Source organism: Zea mays, chromosome 8 (assembly GCF_902167145.1).
Source record: "Zea mays cultivar B73 chromosome 8, Zm-B73-REFERENCE-NAM-5.0, whole genome shotgun sequence".
In the NCBI taxonomy this organism is placed as follows: domain Eukaryota; kingdom Viridiplantae; phylum Streptophyta; class Magnoliopsida; order Poales; family Poaceae; genus Zea; species Zea mays.
Genome location: NC_050103.1, coordinates 169,398,069 through 169,420,174, shown reverse-complemented (window position 1 = coordinate 169,420,174; position 22,106 = coordinate 169,398,069). Strand labels below are relative to the sequence as shown.

Sequence of the window (22,106 nt, the reverse complement as noted above, 5' to 3'; positions counted from 1 at the left end):
CCCCTTGTCGCACATGCTGCCTCGTGTCACCTGCTCCATCACTACCACTCCACACCCCCCCCCCCGAGCACCCCCGCTCGCCTATAAAACCCCCACTAGCCCCCTCAACTCCCATCCCAAGCAAAGCACACACCAGATAAAATCCCCTCTGCCAAATCGCAAGCAGCTCCATTTTTCCACTCCCTCGCCCCTAAGATCATAATGCTTGGTGATTCTTGGGTTGAAGACTGTTGCACATGGTTCATAGTCTTTGGTTTCCTCCAATGTGTGATAGTAATACTCTTTGATAGAATCCTTCAGTGAAAAGAAGATAGTGAAGAGAAGATAAGAAGAAGGTTCTCCCAGAATCAACCATGTGTCAGTCATTTCTCCGCAGCCTACTCAAGCAGCAACAGCAGAAGAAGGCCCTGTAACACCCGTGTTATGAGGTACTTCAAGGAGTTCAAATCCCCAAGATTCAAGAGTTCTACCCTCATTCTTTTTAAGTGGGTAGTGTTCCAGTAAAGTTCCTGCTATGGAGAAAAAGAAGAAGGCATGTAGCAAGCTTGTGGAGGACCAGATCATCGAAGCATATAAGTTTCTGGATGAGAGGTGGTCACCAAGTTTCGTTGATGAAGCACCAGAAGACTAATCAAGGAAGGAATCCATGTGGGAGTTCGCAAGAGAAAGGTTTGCGTGTTGGCATCGATGCTTCTTCAATAAGCTAGCTACCAAGCGAAACGTAGAAGCCTGAAGATGATCTTGAGTAGCCAGAATCAGCGTTTGCAATCGGCAACCAGATGCTCCTCAAGGCTAGATCTTGTTGAAGTTCCATCTCCTTGAAGAGTTGCAAAGTGAAGATATGTAGCTGAAGTAAAGCTATACCCATAACCCTTCTAAGCCGAATCTCGAGGACGAGATTCCTTTTAAGTGGGGTAGATTTGTAGCATCCCAAAAATTCAAATCTTGAAATTTTCTCAAACTCGCTCTAAATTCAAAATGAATTTCAAATTTCATTTCAAAATGTTTGTTTGCGAGTTGATATCAGCAAATAATATATAGTGGTCTATATTCTCTCCAAAATCCTCCTCAAATATCCTACAAATATTTCCCCAGTGATCCCCCTCAAATTCTTCCAGAAATACCGCCCAGATATTTCTCGAGTAATCCCCTTCAAGTTCTTTCCAGAAATACTGTCCAAATATTCCACCGATATATCTCCAAGTAATTTCCTCTTAAGAAATACCTTCAGAATAATTTTTCAAGTCCCTATAAATATTTTCTTCATAACTTTCCTCATGCTCATACGTATACGTATGCCTCCGGTGTCATACGTTGAGCTCTACAAGCTAATCTCACTTATACAAGACAAATACATGCTAATCTCCCACTAATCCTCTCATCCTCCCACTAATCCTCTCATCCCTCCCCCTAATCCCCCACCATGGCTATAAATAGAGGGGCAAGGGCCTCCTCTCATGCCACCCCAAGCCATTTCATGGCAACTCTCTTTCCCCCCCCCCCCACACACCCACTCCATATTCCACATAAGCACACACTAGCACAAGGATCGTTCGGTCGTTCTTCGATCGTTCGTCCCCCTGTTCTTAGTTTGTTCGTTCGTTCGTCCGATCGTTTGATCGTTCGTCCGATCGTTCATGGTTCGTTCGTCCGTTCGTCCGATCGTTCGTCCGTTCGTTCGTCCAAATAATCTTTTTCCTGCGGTTATGCTGCCGAAATTCCGATCGTTTGTTCATTCGATCATTCAATCGTTCATCGTTCGTTCATAGTTCCTATTCATCGTTCATCGTTCGTTCATAGTCCCTATTCATTGTTCTTCCAGATAATCTTTGTCCTGTCGTTAAGCTACCGAAATTCCGATCGTTCGTTCGTTCGATCGTTCGTCCGTTCGTTCGTCCAAATAATCTTTTTCCTGTCGTTATGTTGCCGAAATTCCGATCGTTCGTTCGTTCGATCATTCGATCGTTCATCGTTCGTTCATAGTTCCTATTCATCGTTCGTTCATAGTCACTATTCATCGTTCTTCCAGATAATCTTTGTCCTGCCGTTATGCTGCCGAAATTCCGAATGTTCGTTTGTCCGATCATTCGATCGTTCGTCCGCTCGTTTATATTTCCTATTCATCGTTCATCGTCACTATTCATCATTTGTCGTTCGTTCATACGAACTATTCACCATTACTATTCATCGTTACTATTTACCGGCGCTATTCATCATCGTTACTACTCATCGATGATATCTATAATTACTTTTTCGTCGTCACTATTCATCATTACTATTCATCGATCATCCGATCACCCCAAATTTCAACTACTCATCCATCATGCTGTCCAGTCCACCTAAGACCATATTCCAGTCATACGAACTCCGGTGACTGTGATTTTTCTTCCAGTAGGGAACTTCCCATCTGGTCACCCATCCTAGGTTTCTCCAAGTTGAGCATGTTTAACTTTGAGATTCTTTTGAACCAGGCTTCCAAACTCAGATTTCAATAATTCTTATTTCTAAATTCTTATCAAACTATTCCCTATCCAACCATGTCATCCCTTAAGCCTGGTCCATATTCCAGAAAACTCCCAAAATACTCTTGTCCCATATTATGCCTATAACTCTCCTGTTCATACTAAGTCAGACGATTCATTCGTCACTATTCTCACCAACAGTGAACTTCACTGTGCTACACCACATACACTCAGCTATAAATACACCCAGCTACCCTCTCCCTCTCCACACACACTCAACACCCTAGCCAAGGCAAACACCCCACCCACTCAGTTACTCCGCTCTGCCGACTACACGCATAGTGTCGCTTCGCCTCCAGTCCGCCCTCCTGGTAAGCACCTCCGCTCCACCACCAGTAATATTACAACACCACATGACACAAATTCTACTCAAGACTCTACCCATCCATATATCGCTATTCTAACCACTATACTAAATATTTGTTGGTATACTTGCTGGTTTGTACGTTTGCTTGTTTATGTTGCATAGTTATCGGAGCATCCGTGTCGTCTCGTGGAGGCCAGATCTGCAAGTCTACGCCAGGCAGTGGAGCCAGGAGCCAGTTCCGCGAGCTCTCCTTCCCCCTTCGCCGGATAAGCATGGCAAGCTCACTGGATCCCTTTGATGCATAAATTACCTATGATTTTTCAACCACAACCCTCAGCCTGTTATTTTATGCATGATATGATTTTGAGACAAGTTATTATGGCCACCCAGCCGCTTGCCGCAATCAATCCTTGATATATTTGTTCCAAATGATTTGTGAAAAGGTGTGAGTTTTCAAAAGAAAATGCTTTTCAAAATGTGTATGATGAAGGGTTTTCACCCTTGTCACCTTTGAGTAGGGATGATCAGGGACTCCCTGGTTTAGGGGAGGGCCTAAGATGATGGCTCAACTGGTTTAGGTATGAGCAGAAGGATTGTCCCCTCATATAAGGACTGGTTTGTCATCCTTCACTACATGTACTCATGAAAAGTACAACCACTCGAGGCTGTGTGGGCGGTCACTCGATCTGAACTCATACGGTCCAACCCCAGGGTTATGAAGGCTGGGGAGCACCGGGAGGATAAGGAGGGGGAATGTTTTGTCCGGTTTGGACATGGCGGTGGTCTGACTCCTTCCGGTATAACCGTTAAGGTTAGGACGTGCGAGGAAGGAAAGAGATTCGGATTCGGATCTCATTGGCCATGAGATCGCAGAGCCGGACTAGTGGGTAAAGTGTACCCCTCTGCGTAGAGTTCAAACCTATTCGAATAGTCCGCGTCCACGGATATGGATGAGTCTGGTGTGGTATGGCAATTAGTGTTTTGTTTTCAAAAAAAAGGGTGCGTTTGAGAAAAGTGGTTTTTAAAAGGTTCGGGGGTTGAGCCGTGAGCTATGGTGGACGGGAAGTCCTGTAGCTGTTTTTGAAAAAGGAAAAACCAGTGGGAAACTGCTGAGATACCTGGATGTTTTAGTCCAGGGGATTTTGTTCTAATATTGAAAAACTTCTTGCTCCTTTGGGAGAGGATGCGCTTTGAAAAATACAAAATGTTTATAAAATAACTCTGCATAAAATATTATTGTTTCTGCAAAATATCTTGAGCTCCACATATTCCATGCATTATATCTGATTTCCCTATTCCGCTTGTGAAGGTGGGCTGCTGAGTACGTTTGTACTCACCCTTACTTATTTGTTGTTTTTCAGAAAAAGGAGATCGGATAAGAGTTACGACTGTTCTCATCCTTGCCTGTGGCTGTTGGACCGCTGATTTGCTTCGCTGCGTATATCGGGCTGCTTCAGCCCCACTCTGATGATATGTCCCGAGTTGTGGACCAACTCTTAAAGTTAATCGCCACCTTTATAGGTTTGTCTCGTTTAAGCAGATCTAGAATCATCTGATGTATAAATGTGTTTACTAGCCTCCTGGGACTAGTAATTGTATCACATTTGAGTCCCAGAGGATCTGGGGCGCTTCAACTGTCCGGTGGCGTACCGAACAGTGAACAGTACGCGCACAATACACGACAGAGAATCCCCTGATTGGTTGATTTCCTTTTCTGTGACGCTGTGACGCAGCCAGGGAAAAACCCGAGAGCGCCGAGTTCGCAGGCCGTGCACCAGACTGTCCGGTGGTCAGCGCCGGACCGTCCGGTGCTGCGCAGTCAACACCTTTTTCTTCGTTTCTTTGTTTGTTTTTCTCTGACTCTTTTGGCCTTTACTTAGTTGAGTCCTGACACTTAGACAAGAGTGTTTAGCATATAAAACTATTGACAAAGCGTTTAGATCTTACCTTTATTCCCTATTTGCATCTCTTTAATACTTGGCACACATCACTTCAATACAATGTGTGTTGGGTATCTAATCACCAAAATATTTATAGAAATGACCCAAGGGCACATTTCCCTTTCAATACCCGTTAACCGCCCACCCACTACAATTTTAGCATTCAACATCAAACAACAATTTATCACATTTCGACATAATTATCAATCCAGTAGCATCAAATAATAATTTCAGCACCAAACAACATGTTATGGATAAAAATTGAAAAATAAGAATTTATGATAATATATAAATCTAGATGGCCCACATGTTAGATATCTATTGGATAACGGGTATGGATACCATACCCGCGAAAAAAATATCCGCGGATACCTTATTATATACATAAACGTACCCGCGGATACCAAATTCCACCATACCATATCCAATGGATAATTATCCGTGGTTATTTACTCATTCCCGTACCTATTGTCATTCCTAGTTACAATCAAATACATGTCTAAATCTGTCATAGATGTCTAACTTTTGACGTGGCAATTTGTGTCAAGTGAGACAGGGAACCAAGCACGGCTAACAACTCCCGAAAAATATTTCTTCCGATATATGAGAATTAGTACCTTTTTAAAACTTTAAATCCTAAAAAATTGCTACTACTCTAAGAACTACTAATATTTTTCTAAAAAACTAATGAGTTAGGCCATGTTTGGTTTCAATTAGTCCTAGGACTAAACTTTAGTCCTAGGACTAAACTTTAGTCCCTCTTTGTTTGGTTTTAGGGACTAAACAGATTCTAAAGTCATTAAATATACTGTCCAAAGACTCAAATACCCTTGAAATACAATATAGAAAAAAAGTTAAAAAGGAAGCAACCGTACTGTTTACAACGATTGAAGAAGCAGTATGCCATACACCCAAATACACTACAGGTGCTGGTAGACGCTGGAACGCGAGGACACAAGGAAGGACGATCCTGGCGGCGGAAGATTGGGGAGGAAAGAGAGCCGGCGGCGTGGAAGGTTAGGGATAAGGGTAGATGAGGAAAAATCAGGTTTAGTCCCATTTAGCCACCCCTTAAGGGACTAGAGACTAAATTGGTTTAGTTCCTTCTTTAGTCCTTATGTTTGGTAAATTAGAGACTAAAAGGGACTAAATTGTAGGAACTAAAAATTAGCCCATGTAACCAAACACCCCCTTAGTTATTCTAGTCCCACAATTCCAACTTCCTGTCTCAATTTTGTCCTGCGCCGCCGATCCAACCTACGCCGCTGTTTCTACTTGCGTCGCCCAGGTTGCAAACAACGCCGACACCTCGTCCCATGCCTCATACGACGTCAATTTTGTCCTAGGTATCAGACGACGTCGGCACCTCGTCCCCAGTTGCAACTCCTTCCAGGCTGCCACCATCTCAAACAAAAAATGCAATAATAATAGAACACAAACAGCAATAAATGGTTCTCTTAAACAGGCAAATGGTTCTTTCAAACTGTAAATGGTTATCTTTAAATCTAAATGGTTATCTGAAACTGTAAATGGTTTTCAGAAACAAGCAAATGGTTTTTTTCAAACGGTAAAAGATTCTCTCAAGCAAATGCTTCTCTAAAACTGCAAATGTGAGGTCTTCTCTTCACCAAATTGCACATAAATAAGAAAGGAATGTCAACAACTTGTACTCTAGGTTTGTCAACAACCAGATTTTTTTCTGAACACAAGGATTCAACAAGATTAATTATGTACAGCCATGAGTTTTTTTTTAATAAAGGTACAGTCATGAGTTGACAAAGCTCTATATTTCATCTAAAATAGATGATGACCTCATGTGCAGAATGCGCCAAAAACAACATAGAAAAAAGGAAAGAGGAACAAGCAAAAACAAATTACAGGCACCGTTTGCTGTTTCACATCACTTGTATACACTATGGAACAGAGCAGAAACCTGACCTTGGATTTTGGCTCTATTGCAGTTGCCACTCCACACAATCATCGAAGTCGAGACTACTAGAGCAGTCAAGCAAAACGTTCTGCTGTTGCTCATACCGGCAGATGTAATTCAGGCCAACGAGCAACTAGCAGATCGTTGCCTCTGTCTTCTCCCAGTGAGCAAACACGAGCAACACCGCAGACTCGCAGATCGCAGACCACGACCACATACATATCACGAAACCGAAGTCTTACCTCAAAATCATCGGTCGCTGCAGATGGATATGGCGTCACCCCGGCAAAAGAAGCTTGCGTTAGTGATTCCCCAGTGCCAGGTTCCATCGACGAGGGTGGGCGCATGCGGAGAGGGCGGTCGCCGCCTGACCAGTACGTCCATCACCACAGCTCTCGCGCGTAAATTGCAGAATCGGGTGAGCGTTCCACCGCGAAGGGGCAAAACGTGGCGAGAAGGGAAAAAACGGAGTTGGATTGGGAGCCGCTTAGCCAGCGGCGGAAGTTTGCACACCTGAAGGGAAGGCATTCGCGTGCCAAAAAAAAAATAAAGACCATGATAGATTATTGTTAGACGTATTTTTTTCCCTTAAAATAAGTATTGAGACCAAGATTTTAAGGAGCTGTTGGTGATGCTCAAAGGCCCAACTTTATGTTGTTTGTTCGCGCTGGCTAGCTGTGTTTGGAGTGTTGAATAATGTAGTTGTCGATCCTAATCGATCTGAATTATATAATTCAGTTTATAGATTATATAAACATCTAATGACCTGTTTATAGATTTTCATAATCTATATATCTAGATTATACTATTTTCTTAACTTATTTAAGCTGGATTATATAATTAGAGTGTAAACAAACATGTCCCACATAATCTAATTTTTTAAATTAAGTGTTAGTTCAAAATAAGCTAGATTATATAATTTAAGCATATCACAATCTCAAACAAACAAGCATTAATTACACTAGGAGATATAGAAGATTCATTTCTCGTCCCTTCTCGCGGCGGCACAAACACAAAGAGGCACGAGTAAGGTTAAGGAACTCTTCTCTTACTCATTACTAGTAAAATGCCTATTGGGGGAGGTGCTCGTCGTGACACAGTCCTCGCGCATCCCAGTGGAGAGTTAGCGCACCCCCTGTCGCTCGCTGGGGAGGTGCTTGCCATGATGTCGTCCTCACGCCATCCTCGATGCCGAAGAAATAATTTCTTGTGTTTAGCATTTCAACATCGTTTTTGTCCACTCCCACACCATTCCATGTGGGCGTATCTCCTTCATCCTCTCAATCAACGATTGCTTCATGATGGTGGTGCCCTCTCCACCGCATCCATATCTAGCCATGTTCCCACGCTGATGTTGGACCGCTCCATTGCAGATCCACATCCTTTGTCTATCCATCACGCTCGAAGACGGACAATCTAGGGAGCGCAGCAGGCAGGTTACGTTAGCTGTTGTGCCACAGGTAGCCTAGTTGGCCACCCAAAGTCGTCGTCGTGGCCACGGGGCTCACATCGGCTCCACGTGGGCTGTGGAGCTCCTGTGCAGCCACCAACATCGCTGTCATTGAGGGAGATCACGAGGGGAGTTGATGTTCGTCTAGGCAAGGCAGGCACGAGGCTAGGGCGATGGCGGTGTTGATCGTCCCGGTGAGGCTGGGGGCTAGAGGCGGGTGGGGATGTGGGATGATCCAAAAAAACACTGACCATTGTATGCGATTGATTAAGAGAGATGAGATAAATGAGATGATCTGGAACATTTGTTTTAATGGTGGGAATTGGTTGGGGATAATTTGTTGTGTGTACTTAGTGATATTTTAACTTGTGTAATATATAAGGGTATAGATGAGGGGTATATGTTCCTTTTATAGAGAGGTGAGACCCCTCAGGGGTAAACTCGGTATTTGCCTATATAACCCTTCATTAGGGTTTCTTAACACTTCTCTTGGGCGAATACCGTGAATAACTGAAAGTTTCCTATGCCCGGGAACAAAATCTTGATGTCGCCTAGAGGGGGTGAATAGGCGAATAATAATTATCACTGTAAAACTTAAAATCTTACTCTACTCAAAGACTGGAACACAGCGGAATGAAGATTGCTTCGAGTAGGTGGCAGCGGAAATGAAGTTCCTGCCTCAAAAAGTCCTGCACTTCACAAGTAACTCATACCACAGATAAGAGTATATGAAGTGCACACTGTAATAAGGCAAGAGACAAAGAACAGAAACAGAGACAAGGCAAGAGTCACAACACAGAGCACGCAAGACACAAGGATTTATACTGAGGTTCGGCCAAGCCTAAAATGCTTGCCTAGTCCTCATTGGAGTTAGCCACACCTTGGCTTGGAGTATCTTACTCCGTCCTCCGATGTGCTCAAATTCGTTAGTGTGACAGATAGAGCCTTCCAATATGACGATAGTTGTTACAATGTTGACGTGGCTGCTTACAACCTTCTTGACAGCACTCCAGCAGAATAACAGTGCTCAAGATTTTGATCTTGCTCTCAGCAGCACTTTTCCTCTCTCTAAAGGCCTATAAATGTGCCTCTACACAACTTAGAGAGAAATACACAAAAGGGGGAGTGCAAAATGATTTGCAATGAGTCTACAAAGTGTTGCTGCACTTGGGAGTCTTCCACACCTTGAAATGGTCGGTTAGGGAGGTATTTATAGGCCCCAACCCCATTTCTAGTCATTGGACAGAAAGCAACAAATTTCTATCGACGGGCGCATCGGACAGTGCACTGTTTATTGTCCGGTGCCTGCCTCGTTAGTCCACCGTTGGATCCGACCGTTACCCAGACTGTCCGGTGCACATCGGACAGTCTGATGTGGCTTGATGGCCGTTGGCTTGGCTGACGTGGCCGACACTGATTATGCGGCCGACCGTTGGTCAGACGTGCGGCTGGCGCACCGGACAGTTCGATCCGCAGCGCCTCTAACTGCTTCCCGAGAGCGGCCTGTTCACTGAGGGCCAGCTTGGGCACCGGACACTGTCCGGTGCTCCCAGACTGGTGCAACTTCTTTACTCCAATTTGTCTTCTTTTGGGATGATCCCTAGCACTTAGACACACACTTAGCCACTAAAACAATGGACTTAGTCTTGGGATCATACCTCTTTACTCCAGGATTTCTGATCTACTTTAGACAAATCTTCAAAACCATCAACTCAACTTGACTTATCTAGATTAATACACATAAGCTCCAACACCTTGCAAAGGTCACATAGAACATATCCAAACAGAGGAACAACCCAAACTAAAGGTCAAAGTAAACTTAGCTCTTTTGGAGTGCTTTTAGTTCTAGTTTTGACACTATTCCTCCTCCTAGTGACCTTGTTCACTTCTTGAGCTTGATCTTGAGTCTTATGAGTTACACCACATAACTGTAGATATTACCTCATTCGTTGTAAGTCATGTCCTTCACCCGTGGTTTGGGTTCCTCAGCCTCTTTGACCTTCTCCCGTGCACTCGTTACCTCGAAGCTCTTTTTGCCTCCATCCTTGGCTTGATCAGTTATCTCCAAGTTACGCACACCGAGTCTCCCTTAAGCAATGTCCATCTTACTTGTGATGTCCATTATCTATAGACATTCCAGTCTTTGAACCATCACACTTGTTCAACTGTGTTGAACCCTGTAAGCTTTGCATTAAGCACTATTCAACATTTAGCACATTTGTTAGTCCTTTAATTGGGTTGTCATCCAAACCACCAAAACCCACAAGAGAGCTTTCACTAACACATGCCTCATTAAAACTTCTACAAACTTAGTGAAAAAATATGGAGAAAAAGTGCATGGTGACGCAAATTGCATTTGCACTTTGTTGCCTTATTGAAGACCTTATGTCATAAACTTCAGGGAAAATCATCAAGTATAGAGTACAACATCTGTCATTAGGACAGATTTCGATCTTCTGAATCTAGATTCCATTGAATCTTCTATAAGGGCTAACTTTGGAAATTTGCGCTCTCTAATACTTGCAAAATTGTCTCAATACTACAAAAAACACCTTCTGGAAATATATGCACATATAGATTTAGCAAATGAATTGCATATTGTTACAATAAATATTTCAGGAACTTCAACTTAACTCACTTCTAGGATACACAACGTAAATAAGTTATTTCGGCTCAACTCACTTCTAGGATTCAAAAACAATAAATAAGTTATTTCGGCAGTAGGTGGGAGCAGACATGCACCACAAAATTATAGCTATGATGTCCATGTTAAGATCCGAATGGGGATATTTATAGGGTTATTTACAGGATAACAGGAGGAACACGACCCTAAATACAATCGTACCACTGGTGGCAATGGCCTTACGCAACTAAATTGTGAGGCTGGAATGAAGCGTACGTGTTTCATGCCTTTGCTGCTTATATCTCAGCCCTATTGTGTTTTTAAACATGTCAGTGCAACGCTACGGTGCTGTTTTGCCTGACAACAGATATTCTGCCTAATTCGCTACAATAATTGAGATTTTATTGAACAATGATGCATGGTTGCACCTAATTCGCTACTATAATTTGAGAAAACTTCATGGCTCATTTTCTTATGTAGGGCACATACTGGTCGAAACTTCATGGCTCATCCCTCGCAAACCAATTGCGTGCACATTTCTCGGGAAAAAACGAACACCGTAAAAGCAAGATGTTTAACAACTGAGAAAAAGGTGATTTGCACTAGGCACTACCAGATAACAAAGATTCTCCCTTACGGCCTTACGGGTCACAATAATCAGTTCCAACATTAGCAACATTCGACGACGACCAAAACTGGGCCAGCAGGACCTGTTCTAACCTGACATTTCCCATGTTCTTAACCAGGCATACCGCGTATGTCCCAAACTAGACAATTCCCAAGTTCAAAGAAAAATAACACCACTAATCAGATGACTACTGGGCAAGTTCCAAACTTGGACATTTTCAAGTTCAAAAATAAGACCACTGATTTTGATAACGAGTAGATGGTATAGCACGTGCTCTAGGCTTCATGCTTCTTTGCCTTCTGATGAGACTCAAGTGCTGACGCACTGCCGAAAGATCTGGTCCAACAGGGTACTATTAGCGAACTACAATACCAAATTATAATCATTCGCTATACATATAAACTATACATACTTGCTGCATGACTTGCAGGCATGGCTCCCAGATTTGGGGGACTTCTTGTCAGCTGTGGGGGTCTTTGTAGATTTGTCTGCAGGAGTCTTGCTGGACTGCTTTGCAGGATGAGAAGTTGAGACCTTGTCGCCTTAGGTAAATGAAGATATAGTTAGACATTCGCAAGTTAACCTTATACATCCATTAGTTGGGCTTTATAAAAAACACGAAAAGAGTTGAGACTTCACATGTTAATGTTAGGGCATGTACAACCCTGAGCCCTTGGAACAGTTTTCCAAGTACAAGAGACATCTAAGAACATCTCCACTAGGAGCCCTAAATGGGGTTCTATTTTGAAACATAGGACTCTGGCACCAAAAACATGCTCCAACAGGGGCTCTATTTTACAAAAATTCATCAAACCATTATAGAGGTCGACCTCTCAGATCCTAAATATAGTACTCAATATACCGGAGCCCTATCCTCATTTATACACTATTCCTAATTTTTTTATTTTCTAAAAACATGATTTATTTCCTAATAATATGATTTAGGGCTCAATTGTTGGAGCTGCAAACGTTTTTGTGGCCCTACACACTTTAAATCAGGTCTTATTTTAATTTTGACAACTCAAATATGGCACTTCTTGTCGGAGATGCTCTAAAAGACTGCACGATACAACCCTGAACCCATAAATAATAAATACAGCCAAGACACAGAATGTATAGTCATGTAGAGACTGACTCTTCACAAAGAGCCGTCTCTTGATTTTTTTTCACCTAACCCCCAAAAGTCCCCTCAAGAAACCCCTCGTTTAATTGGGTTGTACATGCCCTTACACATCCATTAGTTGGGCTTTATAAGAACAAAAAAGTAGTAGCTCACCTGTTTTCTGAGCAGATTGTTCAGACTTAGCCTTCTTACCAGAAGGTGTCTCAGCTTCAATTGCCCTCTTCTTGCCAACTACTACCTCAGTCTATAATAGAAAGAATAAATAGGGTGAGACATGATTGCATTAGGCATTAGAGGAAAAGAACATCTAGTGCACACCTTCTTTGGGGTAGGTGTCTGTTCTTCCGAACCAGAATCATCACTAGTATCTGTATCGCTTGACACTTCATCTTCATCACTGGACTCATCTTCCTCAGACATTTCACTATCACTATCAGTGAAATCATCATCATCACCACTAGAAGTTTCATCTTCATCAGCATTTTGTATACCAACCTTCACGGGAACCTTTGCAGTAGAAATTTCTTGGAAAACCAAAACAAAATAAGTGACACATTTGTGCATAATGCAAGTTCATAATGCAATAGAAAAACAAAACCACCTACTAATTTCATTATTCTGCATTGGAATTAGATCGGGTTCAACCTCTTCATCTGAACTATCTTCACCAGAATCAGACGTGAATAAAACCATCAGCGGTTAAGGAAAATACAGTTACCAAGAAAAAGTGTCTAGTTTTAAACATAAATCTTAAAAATCATAAAGAAGGATATTCAAACAGAGGAACAGGTGACTTGTAGCCACAGAAGAAAACACTAGCTGTCTTTGAATTGTGTGATAACTCAAAATCTTTATCAAATACCAGATCACAAGAGATTTGAGGATGCTTCTCAACTGATAAGGTTCCAAGCACTAGTTTCTTATCATCAATTTTGACAGACACAATGGCATTCTCACTCGCTTTCTTTGGTTCCCCTAGGGCAGCCTAAAAACAGAGAAAAAACATCAAATCAGGAAAGGACTAAAAAAATCTCATAAAAATACAATTACAATGTAAAATCAAATCAGTCAAGGTGCCTAAAAAGGCTCATATAACATTTACAATTACAATGTGGAAAATGAGTCAAGGGACCTAAAAAAATTACAGGGGTGAAGTATGTAAACCTGTGAAAGGTGGATAACCAAACCATCACCAACTTTGCAAGAAACCGTGGCTCCTGGCTTCACTTCTTCACCTATATGATTATAAAAAACAATTCTTTAATTTAGTATTGCGGGCAAAGAAACATAAATACAAAGAAAACTAGCTAATGCACTTTCTACCAAATACAAACAGTAATTATAGCTAATACCAACAAGTGCCTATCAGATACCAAGCTTTCTTTATAAATAGGTTAGCTATGTCACAATTACAGCTCATGGTATTTTTACAACACTAAGACACATAACAAATTGCACCATACAGGGCGGACAGCCACAGAAATCTGACCATATCTTCCACATGGCAAAACCGATTGGCCAAATTTGGAGATAGTGACTAAGTACAGTGCGCTATATCAATGGTTAGGTCAGTACATAGCATCAGCAGTGCCCACCAATGACATACCATGTGTGTACATATATGTATCAACACAATATAATCATTCTAGAGGGGGGAGGGGGGATAGAATTCCCATGGTACCTGCCCACGCAGACAACAGACCCACACATACTAGATCAAAATTCATAAGAAAAACGTAGAAAGTGACATTCAAACAACTTACTTCGGGTGCATTACCCAATTAAAAAAGAACACTACTTGCATGATAGACGGCTACCAACAACACAACGAGCTGAATCCAACTCCATCGCAAATTCAGTTCAATTACAATAGTAACATAAAGCAGTGTATAGACTGACATCAGGGCTGTCTAGAAACAAAAACCACCTACTACGCATAAGACGGAGTCAATAACAACCGATCAGAGGGGAGCAGTGGTTGAGAAACCGAGCCGCAAATCGAAGTGCGCAGACAAGGATAGTAGCGAGGGAAAAAGAGCGAACTGGTTACCCCAGAACTCCATTGCGACGACGAGGAAACGGCCGGCAGAACCCTACTCGAGTGGAAGTTGGAGGATTGGGGGCGCTGGTGCTGGGTTTAGGGTTTAGCGGCAGCTTCGAACTGGGGGGTGACGGGAAGTGCCGCTCTTAAAGCGAGGCCGGAGTGGATGGACCGTTCGATCCGTGTTCTGGGTATCTGGTCGTTCGTTGTGGGTGTTTTCTTTTCATACGAACGTTGCTTCTGTTTTTGGAATCGGCGAGCGTGACTGCGTGAAGTTTTTCACGTTGGGCTTGACGCACGGCCCAGTCTATGATGGGCCCAGGACCCAACTCTATGCTGTTTGCCCGTGCGTTTCTCAACAGAAGCGCCGCCGATCTGTCAGTCCGACAGGAAACAGATCGACTACCGGACAAATGCGGCGCGCGATGGCCACCATTGCTACGATCCGGCCGTATACACTAAAACCATTTTTATTTTTATATTTTTTAAAACCAGATCGACAACGATAACTCCATAAAACAAAAATGACATCGATAATTTGGAAACATTAGAAATGAAAATTCGATACGGAAATTAAACCGGTTACGTTCGAAATCTAAAATTCGATTAGTAAAAACTATAAAATATACCCTCAATTGAGTTCAAAAAAAATTCACACAAGTCATACATTCATATAAAACTAGTCGGTTGCCCGTGCGTTGCGACGGCTTACAACAATACCCACATAAACTATACATCAAAAAAATTTCAAGATTTTTTATTGATTGTCTCCGCTCTTTGTATAATTTTTTTTATTTGGCTAACTGATGTTATTATTTACTCTATGCAATATGTCTTGGTACAACATAGCCAATGAAGTGAGCGATTAGAAGAGAGTTCACGACGACTAGCTGAACGAACAGAGATTATAAAATGACATAATTGCACCATACAGAGACCAAATAAAAGAAAGTTTGGGAGCTCAAGTTTCTAAAATAAGTCACATGAAGTCAAACTTATAAAAAAATAGATAAAAATATAGAGTGATTGCTAAAGTCAGGCATCAATAAAAACTGAATGCGCTCTATAAAAATTATGCTACTTCATAGCAATTACTAACGTTTAAAACCAACAAATAACCTTTCATTTTACTGTTCAATTCAGCAACCTCAAATACCATGGAGTCTGTTGCGCCAATGTGGTCTCAGAAAAGATCTAATGCTTGTAAGAGCCAAGAACGTCGTGCCGTGTTTGGGCTGTACCCTCGATCTGTAGTGCTGGCCCGGCCCAACATGATTATATATTTTTATTTTACAAAAAAACGTATATACATATATACAATTTATATTCAATATTAAAAACATTTGAGTATGATGTTCTACTGGTTAGACAACTTCACCTAGTGTCTCTCGCCCTTCTTCCATCAGGGCATGGGTTCAATCCCCACCTCTAGCACCGTTTTTTAACATTTTACATTGATTTAATCTAATGGGTCGACGGGCTAATGGGCTGGTCCGGCACAGTCAGCATGCTGGCATGACGTGCCTGGGCTAGAGTTGTAGCCCGTGAGCGTCTGGCCCGTGTCGGGCCACCGTTTGGCCATCTATAGGCGTGCAGCGATTAATTTGAAATAATTGTGAGGGACATGACGACCGTTGAAACTGGTGCTTTAAGTATAGTATAGATTAGTAATATAATATAAGGTAAGACGCCACAATAAATATATAAAGTAAGAAATCATACAATAATAAAATCATTATTATGTATTTAAATAAAGTAGAACCAAGATGTGTATAATAATATGACACTTACATTATATTTGTACTCCTACTACTTAGCGTAGTCAAAATAATTAGTAACCTTTTGGTCCTTCTTAAAATCTCATGCAATATAATTAGTATCAAGAGTAATAACTGGTAAGAAAATATAAATAAAATTTATAAAAGTTTCAAACGATTCTAAACTATATATCATTACATAAATCTTGATTTTAGAAAAATAATAAATTTAGTTTCATATTTTTCTAAGCTAAGATGAATATATAAAGATCATTTCTGATTTAATATTTTTTTTGAAAAATACCGATTATTACTGACGGTAAAATAGCGAATAAAAACGACAATGTGCGGAAACTATCGGAAGAGACCCTCCGATTCCGAGTTTTTTCTACCGATTTCGTTTTTGTTTAGACCTAAATTTCGGTAAAACTTCGAAAATGATTCCCGGTATCCGAAAATTACCATTTCCGTTTTCACCCCTAGTTGCCGCCGGCTAGGGCTGGAAAACAAGCTGTAAAAGGAGGCTCGGCTCGCCTACTCCATGAGCTGCAAAATGAGCTGTAAAACTAATATTGCATTATATAGTGAATTAATAGTCTATAAATGTGAAATAAATAATAATAACACGACATTACAAGTAATCTAAATTATAATTGTCATATATGCACCATTAAAGACTAAGAAATGAGTTAGGTACCTATAAAATTATCCAATATCCATCATTATTGTGTAGGTTGAAATTTTAATTGTAGAAATTTAGTAGCTAAACTTAGTTCTAGAAATTTTAAACAATCAGTTGAATTGTTAACAGCTAAATTTAGCTGTAGAACCAGCTAAATTTCTACAACTAAATTTAGCTGCTAACAATTATCTCAACAACCAGCTAACTAAATTTAGCAACTAAACTTAGTTGTAGAAATTTTAAACAACCAACTAAAGATTTAGCTAATTGTTAACTAGACTCTAAATAACAATTAGTTCATTATCTGGATTGGGATATCTAAATCAGCTAAAACTTAGAAAAATGTATTATTGTCCCTTATCCTTTCAAGGTAATCGTTGGTCTCCACTTATTACATTCTGCTAATGATAAATTATTAGGTTCAACCATGTTGAATTTGTAATACCACTTCTTCGTATAACACAAACAACCATGTGCCAAGTGGTTAAAGCTCAAGTTTATGAGCGCAACGATCCCACGTTCGATCTCCGAGTGCTATGGCCTATTTTCACATACTAAATATAGATTTAGAGATATATCTATAAATATCTATAGTTATTAAACACACACATGTGCTCTTGTTGTCTCTACGTTGTTGCCTAGTTAGCGAGCTAAGATAATGTTTGTCCTTCTTAAATAAAGAAAACTAATCATATGCATGTGCATCGCTATAGTTTTTATATATATGACATAAGATAAATTTTATTTTAATAAAGCATAAAATATATATTTTCTATTGATTAATTGAATGTGAATGTAGAGCCAACAAACAAGGTTCAAACACTCACCTATACATAATTTCAAGTTATTTTTTTTACAAAAACTCTTCTATTATAGTAGTAAAGAAGTGATTATAGGAGTGCAGGTTGATTTTAAAGAAATACAGAAATTTTTAAAAAATATTAACGTGGAACGACCGTTAAAACTAATGTGTTATCGAACAAATACACTATAAAATGACACAAATACACTATATCCACACTAGTGTCCTATCTTTTTTTAATTCAAATGCATACATTTATTTGTAAAGGGTGTTTAAGGGAATAATTAGATAGATTGAAGGTCCTTCTTCTATTTGTTGTCCCAAGTTTCAATTTAAACTTTAAGTTCAAATTTGGTTCTAAGTTTTGAATTACCAAACCTTTAATGTTATTAGTTATTTGCTTTAGAGAAACATAATTTATAAAGAAGGAATTCATTATTTAGAAGTCATTTTATCTTAGGTATTTTGGGAGATCTCTTTGAATTACCAACATATGATTTTGGGTGTTACATTAAGAAGTTTGTAAAGTTAATCATATGGCAGTGCGCTTTTTGTACGTGATATATCTCTTGCTGATTTATTTGGTTATGGTTATTTCCATTACAGGTATAGCTAACCAAAGGACATCACGTGGAAGTGGTGGAAAGGCTTCTGATGAAGCCTCTGGTGGGAAAAATGAGTTCTTTTTGGCGAAATGTTTGGTTTTGGTTCAAAATGATCTTTTTTCTCATTTCTACCCGTTTGATTAACAGTTTAATGGATATGTCATGAATTTAAGAAGCATCATTATTTTGAGGAAGTGGTATGTGAGAAAACTTCCCTCTACATATTCTGTTCACGTGAAAACCCAATTGAGTTCTTTGTAACTGTGTAAACTGGTCATTTGGTTAGATAAAAATTCACTTTCCATGTTTACATATTCTGGCCTCTGTTGTCGCAGCACTTATATGTCCTATTTTAGGTGGAAATTCTCGGAAAATCTAAAAGGCTTTTGATGAGAGCTACACTAGTAGCATAAGATGCACATGGTTTCCTAGTTATAGATTCTTTGTTTCTAAACTAAAATCTTATCAACGTGGGGAAACAATTAGAACTAATAATCAGCATTAGGAAACAATTATTTTTTTACTCCACTTGAATTGCCCATTAAACTGCAGTTCTTTTTTCCCTGAACCCACCATGGTATTGTCGGGGACCATAATTAGGGGTACCCTCAAGACTCCTAATTCTCAGCTGGTAACCCCCATCAGCATAAAGCTGCAAAGGCCTGATGGGTGCGATTAAGTCAGGGATCAGTCCATTCGAGCGACTCGATCACGCCTCGCCCGAGCCTAGCCTCGGACAAGGGCAGCCGACCCCAGAGGGTTTCCGTCTCGCCCGAGGCCCCCCTCCAACGGCAGACACATCTCCGGCTCGCCCGAGGCCCTGCCTTCGCTAAGAAGCAACCCTGACTAAATCGCTGCACCGACCGACCAAGTCGCAGGAGCATTTAATGCAAAGGTGGCCTGACATCTTTATCCTGGCGCGCGCCCTCCGGCAGAGCCGAAGTGACCGCCGTCACTTCGCCGCTCCACTGACCGGTCTGACAGAAGGACAGCGCCGCCTGCGCCACTCCGACTACAGTGCCACTCGATAGAGTGAGACTGACAGGCGGTCAGGCCCTGCCAAAGGCACCATAGGAAGCTCCGCTCCGCCCGACCCAGGGCTCGGACTCGGGCTAAGTCCCGGAAGACGGCGAACTCCGCTCCGCCCGACCCAGGGCTCGGACTCGGGCTAAGTCCCGGAAGACGGCGAACTCCGCTCCGCCCGACCCAGGGCTCGGACTCGGGCTAAGACCCGGAAGACGGCGAGCTCCGCTCCGCCCGACCCAGGGCTCGGACTCGGGCTAAGACCCGGAAGACGGCGAACTCTGCTCCGCCCGACCCAGGGCTCGGACTCGGTCTCAGCCCCAGAAGACGACGAACTTCGCTCCGCCCGACCCCAGGGCTCGGACTCCGCCCTGGCCTCTGCCGACGACCTCCGCCTCGCCCGACCCAGGGGCTCGGCCTCGGCCTCGGCCATGGAAGACAGACTCGACCTCGGCTTCGGAGGAGCCTCCACATCGCCCAGCCTAGGGCGCAGGCCAGCCATGTGAAAGGGAAATGTGCCCTTGGGCCATTTCTAAGTATTTTGGTGATTGAGTGCCAACACAGGTGCTTAAATGTGAATCTATACCCTTGGACGGACAAAGTGCAAATCAAGAGTAAAGGTATGTTTCTAAGCCTTAGTACATTGTTTTGAAGACTAATGTATTGTGTCTAAGTGCTTGAAACAGGAGAAATCGAGTCAAAGAAAAGTTGGCTGTGTGCAGCCAAGAGGCTGTTCGGTCTGGGGCACCGGACTGTCCGGTGGTGCACCGGACAGTGTCCGGTGCGCCAGGCTGCCTCGACCGAAGTAGCCGCTCTCGGGAATTCGCTGACGGCGTACGGCTAAAATTCACCGGACTGTCCGGTGTGCACCGGACTGTCCGGTGAGCCAACGGTCGGCCGCGGAATCCGTGCGCGACACGTGGCCGAGCCAACGGTCGGAAGGGGGCACCGGACTGTCCGGTGTGCACCGGACTGTCCGGTGTGCACCGGACTGTCCGGTGCGCCAACGGCTCCCAGATCTACAACGGTCGACTGCGCCATTTAAGGAAAGAAATCGGGCACCGGACAGTGTCCGGTGTGCACCGGACTGTCCGGTGCGCCCGATGACAGGAGGCAAGGATGGCCTTCCAGATTTGTTCTCAACGGCTCCTAGCTGCCTTGGGGCTATAAAAGGGACCCCTAGGCGCATGGAGGAGGATATCAAGCATTCCTACAACATTCCTAAGCACCAAGACATCGATCTCACGCATTCGTTTCATTGTGATAGCATCTAGAGCTCTTGTTGAGTTGCGAACTCTTTGAGTTGTGTTGCGAGCTCTTGTTGCGACTTGTGTGCGTGTTGTTGCTCTGATCTTTTGAAGTCTTGTGTGCGTTGCTCATTCCCCCTTTGCTCTGTGTTCTTTGTGAACTTCAATTGTAAGGGCGAGAGGCTCCAAGTTGTGGAGATTCCTCGCAAACGGGATTGAGAAAAAGCAAGCAAAACACCGTGGTATTCAAGTGGGTCTTTGGACCGCTTGAGAGGGGTTGATTGCAACCCTCGTCCGTTGGGACGCCACAACGTGGAGTAGGCAAGCGTTGGTCTTGGCCGAACCACGGGATAAACCACTGTGTCGTCTCTGTGATTGATCTCTTGTGGTATTGTGTTTTGTTGAGACTCCTTTCTAGCCACTTGGCATTTATTGTGCTAACACTTAACAAGTTTTTGTGGCTATAAGTTTAAGTTTTACAGGATCACCTATTCACCCCCCCTCTAGGTGCTCTCAATTGGTATCGGAGCCGTTCTCTTCAAGAAAGGGACTAACCGCCCGAAGAGATGGATCCTAAGGGGAAGGGAATCGTGATCAACGACAAGGAAAAGGAGTCCTTCGTCAACGAGCCAAAAGATGACAAATCCAACGACTCTGGCTCGGGCCACAGACGTAAAGATGGGAAGAAGAAGAAGACAAGACGTATCAAGGAGATCGTCTACTACGACAGCGACGAGTCTACTTCTTCCCACAAGGACGACGACTACGACAAACAAAAGACGGTTAACTCAAACTTTTCTTTTGATTATTCGCGCATTCCGCACAGCTCAAATGCTCATTTGCTCCCCATTCCACTTGGCAAGCCTCCTCACTTTGATGGAGAGGACTACGGATTTTGGAGTCACAAAATGCGTACACACCTATTTTCTCTCCATCCAAGCATTTGGGAGATTGTGGAAAGTGGAAATTTGATAGCTCGGATAGTCCTTCGTTTATTAATGAACAGATCCATAAAAATGCACAAGCTACTACTGTGTTGCTAGCCTCTTTGTGCAGGGACGAGTATCACAAGGTGAGCGGCTTGGACAATGCCAAGCAAATTTGGGACACCCTCAAGATCTCTCATGAGGGGAATGATGTCACCTTACTCACCAAAATGGAGTTGGTGGAGGGCGAGCTCGGACGATTCGCGATGATAAGGGGCGAGGAGCCGACGCAAACATACAACCGGCTCAAGATCCTTATCAACAAAATAAGGAGCTACGGAAGCACGCGATGGACGGATCACGATGTCGTCCGCCTAATGCTAAGGTCATTTACCGTTCTTGATCCTCATCTCGTGAACAATATTCGTGAGAATCCCAGGTACACGAAGATGACGCCCGAGGAGGTACTCGGAAAATTCGTAAGCGGGCGGATGATGATC

The 22,106-nt window shown here is 42.5% G+C and overlaps 1 protein-coding gene across 1 annotated transcript; it reads right to left on the bottom strand.

Moving 5' to 3' along the window:
• Positions 1–11,332: 11,332 nt before the first annotated feature.
• On the bottom strand, positions 11,333–14,672 carry LOC103636373 (histone deacetylase HDT3-like). The gene is made up of 8 exons (NM_001347200.1): positions 14,574–14,672; positions 13,688–13,758; positions 13,297–13,508; positions 13,129–13,202; positions 12,842–13,047; positions 12,677–12,767; positions 11,813–11,942; positions 11,333–11,736 (listed from the first exon to the last, which is right to left on the bottom strand). Exons 1-8 carry the CDS (start codon positions 14,584–14,586, stop codon positions 11,676–11,678), a joined length of 858 nt encoding a protein of 285 aa, NP_001334129.1. The 5' UTR covers positions 14,587–14,672; the 3' UTR covers positions 11,333–11,675.
• Positions 14,673–22,106: the final 7,434 nt, after the last annotated feature.

Coding starts and splice junctions, on each gene's coding strand:
- LOC103636373 (NM_001347200.1), bottom strand. Junction 12,768..12,841: donor AGACACCTACCCCAAAGAAG/GTGTGCACTAGA, acceptor TTTCTATTATAG/ACTGAGGTAGTAGTTGGCAA. Junction 11,737..11,812: donor GCCTGCAAGTCATGCAGCAA/GTATGTATAGTT, acceptor CTGTTGGACCAG/ATCTTTCGGCAGTGCGTCAG.